The following is a 7,741-nucleotide window of genomic DNA, read 5'->3' as shown; positions in this document are numbered from 1 at the left end:
ACCCAGCCAGCCTTCAACGATCTCCGTGAACGCCAACGATGCTATGGACGAACGCAGCACGAAAAAGTACGCGCACTACGCAACATTGCGCGCAGACATGGATCCGAACCTTGGGATGCTTCAGCCCATGGATGACTCCTTCCTCAAAACAAGGTCAGTGAAACGCGCGTGCATAGAGTGATGCATAAACAAAATATTGGGTTTGAACTAATTGCATTCTTGCTGCACCGGCAAATACATTTATATATCGTTTTAAAGAAAAAGTGAAATGGCTTATTTACGTTCTGATTACATTCTGAAGGGTGGTGTTTCACGCGAAATGACCATACATTACATATACATATTTATATATACAATATTGCAAATTTATGTTTAAAGTATTCTCCCTCGACTGCCGAAATCTCAGCGTTTTATATAGGCAGATGAAGACAACAAATGCGCTCTAATATATAAACTCGGCAATACGCCATGAGGGTACTATCTCGTCACTCCAAAAGCCACAAAACTTGATCCATTTCCAGTCCGACGCCCTGGCACATCTGCACTACTTACTAACACATTGTGCAGTATGGTTCCGTAAACCTAGCAGCTGAGTTGTCTTGAGTGTATCAGTGTGGCTGGCTCGCGTCAGTACCTTTCCGATGCGTGTGACTAGGCTATCACGATTGCCAGCAGGGTATACAAATGGTGCCAGCAGGCTATAGCTGATCACAGTGACGAAATATCCTTCAAAACGCAGGCTCGCCTTGGGACTGCGCATGACTCCCGAGCGGATGTCGCCTGGGCTCCGCCAGCTCAAACAGGCGCAACAACCAGGCGACCCATGCTTCCCTGTAATCTTGGTTATAGGCGGACTCGACCCACGAAACCCTCTGGGCTCAGGTACATCAAGAATTACGGCGTGTAGGCTTTTTACTATTAGCTTAGGTAGAATTTTTCAGGAGTGGGGGAGGAGAGAGAACAGAAATTTATATATCCATTTTACGTCAAAATGCATGTTCATGCTTGCGTTTCTATGTGTGCATGTATAACTGAAAATTTTGAGGGGGGCACATCCCCAAACCACCCTCTTCCCGATCCCCCCAGCTACAGCACTGCTTTTCACGAAGATTTTGATTTTGTTGCACCCTAGGTTCAACCGTCCTGAAATACCACCCTCTTAAAGATCGGTGGACGCTGGTTAACGTTATGCCAGAGCCCCGAAGCTACCATGCAGTGGCTCACATTAATGACAGCATCTTTGTAACAGGTAAGCTAGCACCACTCCCAAAATTTTTACAACCATTCTTTTTATTTTCAATTTTCCTCATGAGTTTTTGATGTTTAACAGAAACTTGCAGCGCACTTTTAGTTCCCCTGCCATTACTCGCGCTAACTGATCGCAGAAAACGGCAAATTATGAGTCATTTTGTATTTTTGCATCGAGACACCTTGCGTCGAAAACTGACTCGCTACGAAGTCGCACCTTAGCAGGCTGGATTTGAAAAAACCGTTTTTTTTCACAGGTGGCTACTCAACACTGAACAGGAAGAGCGGCGAAATGGCTGCCACAAAAACGACGTTCATCATGAACACTAAAACAGGCAACTGGGAAAGACTGCCGGACATGTTGGATGAAAGGGCGTGCCATGCGTCAGTTGCAACTGACGGAAGAATCATTGCTTTTGGTGGAAGAGGACACGACGGAAGGTAACCCAGTGAATGGCCTTGGTCAGTTTTTTTTTCAAGAGAGAGTGGAGCGAGTAATCGATATCACAGTACCCACATCATTAAAAAATGCCGTACATGTGTGCACCGCTAAGAATTGTACAACGCGTGCACTCTGGAAAATGCTCACCATAAAAATAATGGAACGCAATAATATTGCGTTTAGTTTTCCACCAAGAGAAGAAAGTAACGAAACATTCTGCATGTTCTGTAAGAGTAACAAGATAAAATACGCATAACCTCATGTAAATAGACATTTCTGGCACATTTTGAACAAACAATGGGTTTAGCACGAAGCAAAAAATACTATACCAAAAGTAGATCGCCAACTCAAAAGCTGTAGTTAAAGATGAACCATGAAAAATGCCAGTCTCTCGAGAACAAAGAAAATAAATACCATTTTCCGCTACATATGTAATTCCCCGATCACACCAGGGGTGTTAATGTCATCAGGTTAAATGCCATTTGGTACAAAGAATGCCGTTTTATCCGTCCAGCTGCTACACAGAAAAGAGTAATGCGCTTCGTTCATGTCGCTGTCGATAATTGAGAAAAAAGTAAATGCCAGAAAGTTTCGGATGGCACTCGTAGAGTGGTAGAAAATAAAACATGTTTGTTTTAAGACGTGCAGGAATTTTCGTATCCACGGAGTGAATGATGATGAGTGGGGAGAAGCGTTCGTATTTCCGTCCATTGGTTCGTCCATTGTTCGTCTGCCGGTCAAGTTCGCAAAGAAATGCTTCCCATTTAAGAACTAAGTTAGCCTTGATAGGCATGTTAATTATTTGCCATGTTGTGTAAAAGTGCGATTTCGTGTTTAACGTTATAGTATGAGTTTTTAGGAAGAAGAATTTGCTGTGAACAGTATCCCTTTTTGTCTTGGAACAGTTTATTTACAGATTATTTTTTGGGCATTGAAGAGCTACCGTTAAAGATATATGTATCAGCAAGATCTTCCGTACGTTCAGAAAAAGAAAATCACGTACATATGTAATAAAAGGATCGACCGCTAAATCATTCACTATGGAAACAATGACAGTATCGGTTCCACATATGGTATTTTCAAATGCCCTACTCTGTGAATTGTACACTCCAAGTTTGCTAATTATCTCATTAACTGTGAAACGTTTTCAGCAAATTATGAAGCATTTGTCACAGCAGTGTGGTTGCCTGCAAATTAGTTTTAAATATGCATAAAAATCTGGATTTAATTCCATCGCAAGCAGTACAATTCATTTTAACTGCTTTAGAAGTTATCTAATTTATTTCTTGTAATCATGTCTGGGCGATGTGTCACATTGGAGGTTAAATTCAACAAATAGACCCTCAACTATCAATGCTGACGATGGGCAGAGATATTATCCCGTGTACCTCTTCAATTTCGACTGTGCACAGATTCCACCAAATTTCACAAATGTTTCAGGACCTCACGTGGAAAGCTGCGTTCACAGCAAATTTATGATGCACAATATTACAGGAGTGAAAAAATAAAACCAATTTTTAATTTTTTAATGTTCTTTGCCTAGTTACCTGCTCTGACTAATTTGAAATTAAAATATAAAGTTACGTTTCTGGGGGTGATGAAGAACTGAGTCAGTAGGTAGCGCATAGGCCCACACTAAACGTGTCGTGTTGAGGAGCACCTCCTCTTAACGTGGTTGAGCTAGCCCGTCACTTCTGAAGTCGAAGCGCTGCCTCATACATAGCGTGCCTGTGTAATCATCGCTACACTGTGGAGTCGCTGTCTTCACGAGCAATTAATTCGGCTCACTTTCAGTAATCGTGTTAAGCACTTCAGATGCAGTTGAACCTTTTGGCCCCCATCGCTTCCGATAAGTCGGCAGTGGAGCCAGCCGTTCTCGCAGATCTTTCCTGCCTTTTTGCTGAATCATCAGGTATTTTGAACAGCCAGGTGAAATGATGCGTAGAACATACGAAGTGAGCGCAGGTTTATTTGTTGCGCGCAACAGGACGTTCTCTTTGTATTCTGCATTAGTGGCAGAGATCACTTCTTTCATGAAATGATTAGTGCACACATGGTCAGCAGGCTTCAAGACTCTGTTGGATTTCGGAATTGAGAGTCCCCACTTATCCAGGCACCCTGGTTTACGCGGAGCCTTAGAAAACGACGCACGTTCCATAAGAGTTCTATTCCCGGACTAGCAATTTGAGGCTAAACACCACTTGCCCGTTTCGAGGCGCAGCCAGTGACATGGCCACTGGCGCTTACTCGGAGTCATATGCAGCGTCAAGTTATATAAGAACTGAATCACAAGGAGCAAATCAGCAAAACAAATGCACTGGCAGGGCACAAAGGCACATGGCAATGCTCTCCTAAATCACAAGATCCCATAGAGACGTGCGGATTTAAGAATGAGTGCTTGCAGCGCGAATACCTGGTGCCCCATAGAGTAGCGCCATCTGAACTCGGTCGACGGCAACTACTCGTAGCTCAAGGTCATACGGGAACACAATCTGCCCACGCCCTCTCGTTACGCAAAGCGGCAAGTGTCAGCACCTAACTTAATTTTACACCATGCAATTGCTGCAACATCAAAGTAATTTTTTATCCATTTCTGCAAATTACCCACATGTCAAGTTAAAAACATCTAAATAATGTGACTTTGATAGGCCAGTTCTTGTTGTATAGGTCAGATCAAAGGGAATAATGGCCGACTATAATGACAGTTTGGAGATTATGTAGATTATTTTAAGTTTCTTTAGAACTTACGAGTTAGTGGCAAGGTAAAAGTTCGTCGTCCTCACCTTCTCAGGGCCTTGTCAGAGCAGGTTCAGAGCAGTTGCCGACCAATTAAACATGCGGTTTGAAGCATCCTGTAGCAGTATTATTTTTTTGAAGATGTTAGCAGCAATCTGTGCAGCACTTCAATCACCGAACTCGTCTTGAAGCAAGCACAATGAAGCAAAATACACAATAAACCACTACAAAAACTGGCTACGTCAAAGAACTTGCTTGGCTCCTCGAGAGGCTGAACTGCTAATATTGAGAGCTCTACTAAGCTCTATGATTCTTGCTTCTGTAGCTTGAAACGTTTAAAAAGCATATTCACTGTACTGAGAGCATAAAAGAGAAGATAGTGAACATTTTACATGCGAGAGTTATGACAAGGATCTTTCACCTACAACTAATTGATTTAGTCTAAATCTACCTTTTTCATTCTATCGAGTATTTCTGTTGACTTAAATACCAATGGAAAGTGTGGAAAAAAGCAGGAAAACTGTTTTCCAGCAAGTTTTTTTTTTCAATGAAGCACTCTTACCCCCCCTTTTTCTCGCTCATAGTACCTTTGCCTCCGAATTCAGTGAAAGTGTTGAAACATCCGAAATTCAAACAAAATATCTTAACACTGTCATGCCTCATTGCCGCCTCCTAGGCTATGCATGGATGATGAGGAACCACTGTAGGGCAATACGAGAGCCTTTCAATGGAGCTGGAAGTGATCAAGGATGTCTGTGAATGAGAGTGCTTAGCCTGAAAAGAACCTCACAGAAAAGCAGTTTAGTAGATTTTTAAAATTGTTTTTATAGCAAGGCCATTACCATGTATGTAGCCTGAAAAACGTGGAGCCTGCACCAAAGCTCAAAATTAAACACTGCGAAAAGCGACGCAAATATGCTTACAAAGCATCAATGGAATGCCCCAATTACACCCTGTGGTTGCAACGGGCTTATGTACAAGTGAAGACGACGTGTACAAATAACCAGCGTTTGTCTTAAAAGTTGGGCTTGTGTAGATATTTATAGCAAATACGCTATTAAAGCTGCTGAAAAGATATCAAGGATAATAATCTCTCACCTACCTCCGCGAAGTTTTGTGGTGGGTGACACATGAGTGTAAAAGTGACTGAGCTCTTAAAAGTACCACTGGCATGGTTCCTAATTTCATTAGTATAAAACTTTAAATTACAGATTACTTTCTTCTGTTGAAGCATATGACTTGAAGAATGGCAAATGGAAACGGCTGAACTCAATGCCCGAGCCAAGAATGGGCATGACTGCAGTGGCCGAGGATAGCACCGTCTGGCTTTTGGGAGGCATGTCTGACAGGCACAACAGCCCTAATGTTTGCGAAGTACTTTTGTATTCACTACAGCTAGACAGGTAATATTTTGTTATCTCATACTTTTGAATGTTTTAGTGGTATATGTGTATTTTAGTTCATATGTAAACAGAGTTTATTTCGTCACTCAACAGCTGGACTACAGGTCCACAACTCAGGCTGCCTAGAGCCTTCGCATCTGCAACTATCATCCATGGAAACATCTGGCTCTGTGGAGGCTGTATGAATATTGCCGAAGAGAGGCACCCTGTCAGCGTGGACTCCATTGATGTCGGCTCAAAACATACAAAATGGAAAAAAACTTGCACACTTGGAGTAGCCAGGCACAGTGCTTCCATTGCAATCATAGGTAAAAAAAACTGTTGATGGCAGTGCGGAATGAAAATTCAAAATTCCTGCTTGCTTTACAGGTTCGTGTATATACATCTTTGGTGGCATCAACAGCCAAGAGTGGGGCGTGCTGTCGAAGAGCACCTTAGTCATCACCGACAAAAAGGCTGTAGTGTCCGCCTGCCCCATGCCACAACCACTGTCTGGGCATTCTGCAGTAACTCTACTGCCAACAAGTAGCCAGCATTCACTGTGCAGCTCAAAGTGGAGTGATGCGATTTATGCGAAGTATGTTTAGGTTGTGTAATAAATATGCAGACGGACGCTCACCAGACGAGTGTCCGTCGAATGCGTGATTATAATAATTAAACTGGCCTTACAACAAAAAGTGGTCCGTGCAATGTGTTGGCAAAGAGAAATCGCATGCACAAACAATCCCACCTCCGAAGAAAATGTACAACTAAGCCTAACATTCCTGCAGCTACAAGACATGACTGCTGTATTACTCTCATTAAACGTCACAATCCTAGCAATAATTAAAAGTTACGAATTTGTAAAGTTGGTTTTCTGATAGCAACCTCGAAATGTCCAAGGTTGCCTCTCTAGTACTCGTCATAATTTTAGTATCTACAATAAAGTACTGCAAAGCACCCGGTTCTGCGCAAGTGCCAACATCGACAAACATTCACTAGATTAGGGTTATCATACAAATAAAGGTGATGATGGGAACGTTCAATAACTTTCTTAAGGACAGGAAAGGCCAATGAGGGTGTAGATAGTGCTGGGATAGTCTATAAACCAAGTGGTTGCACGGTTTTCTTTATGAATTGTTCTCACAGCAACTGTTCCCACACTACTCGTGTAATACGCTAGCCACGCAATGCACTCCTCAATTGTTGCAATAAATATCCGAGTTATCGAGTGGCGCTATGCGACCGCAAATAATGTTAGCTGTCTTTCGTGGCATTCATGATCGATGAATGCCGATCAAGAGGCTTTTTTTGACGTGTGGTAGAACACCTTCGTGCACGTAGGTGGACTCAATTCAATTCTCACGTAGCGAACTGTTGTGTTTTGGGTTGTCAGTTTCGGTTTCGGAATGACATGTGAGGATGCCAGGGGGCGCCGCTTTGGCATCCAGGATTTCAAGGCGACTGTAAAATAAAACCAGTGTGTGTTGGGTAACCGTGGAGTGCAGTTGTTCTTTTCTTCGGCGCTTCGCGCCAACCCGCGTGTTCGGGCTGGTTGGCGTCCCCGCCGGCCGCGTACGTCTCCGTCGGCCGTCTTCTTCTTCTGCTTCGTCGGGACCAACCAGCCCCCAACACAGCACGAACATTTCTACTTTATTTTCCAGGGAAAGCTGTTAGGAGATCACCTAGTACCAATGACACAGTGGGGTTCTCACCCAGGTCTGCTGGGTGTCAACCCAGTATTCTACCACTGAGCCATGCCGATGCTTGGGGCTTGTTGGCAAACTTGCTTTAGGCAGGCTTGATGTCGAGAAAGTAATCGTGCTAACACGACTTATAAAGCGATTTAAAACAGCGAAAAAACAACCAGTTGTCGCACAATGCGAATGACGAGTTCGTCGTCTAATGTTCCAACTCATTACAAAAGCTTGTT

At 43.1% G+C, this 7,741-nt stretch overlaps 1 protein-coding gene across 1 annotated transcript; it reads left to right on the top strand.

Moving 5' to 3' along the window:
* The first annotated feature begins 746 nt into the window (after nucleotides 1-746).
* Nucleotides 747-6,506, top strand: LOC142785285 (alpha-scruin-like). The gene is made up of 5 exons (XM_075883744.1): nucleotides 747-882; nucleotides 1,133-1,249; nucleotides 1,506-1,689; nucleotides 5,923-6,137; nucleotides 6,199-6,506. The coding sequence occupies exons 1-5, from the start codon at nucleotides 759-761 to the stop codon at nucleotides 6,414-6,416; spliced, it is 858 nt and encodes a 285-aa protein (XP_075739859.1). The 5' UTR covers nucleotides 747-758; the 3' UTR covers nucleotides 6,417-6,506.
* The last annotated feature ends 1,235 nt before the right edge of the window (nucleotides 6,507-7,741 follow it).

The sequence above is a fragment of the Rhipicephalus microplus genome, unplaced genomic scaffold, assembly GCF_043290135.1.
Source record: "Rhipicephalus microplus isolate Deutch F79 unplaced genomic scaffold, USDA_Rmic scaffold_20, whole genome shotgun sequence".
In the NCBI taxonomy this organism is placed as follows: Eukaryota; Metazoa; Arthropoda; class Arachnida; order Ixodida; family Ixodidae; genus Rhipicephalus; species Rhipicephalus microplus.
The sequence above is the reverse complement of the archived record's forward strand: the minus strand, read 5'-3'. Positions and strand labels throughout refer to the sequence as shown.

What these genes read in the sequence shown, in the direction of transcription:
- LOC142785285 (XM_075883744.1), top strand. Translation starts at nt 759, where the DNA reads ATGACTCCCGAGCGGATGTCGCCTGGGCTCCGCCAGCTCAAACAGGCG. An exon ending in TGACAGCATCTTTGTAACAG is followed by an intron (nt 1,250 to 1,505) that starts GTAAGCTAGCAC and finishes TTTTTTTCACAG; the next exon opens with GTGGCTACTCAACACTGAAC. An exon ending in TGCTTCCATTGCAATCATAG is followed by an intron (nt 6,138 to 6,198) that starts GTAAAAAAAACT and finishes CTTGCTTTACAG; the next exon opens with GTTCGTGTATATACATCTTT.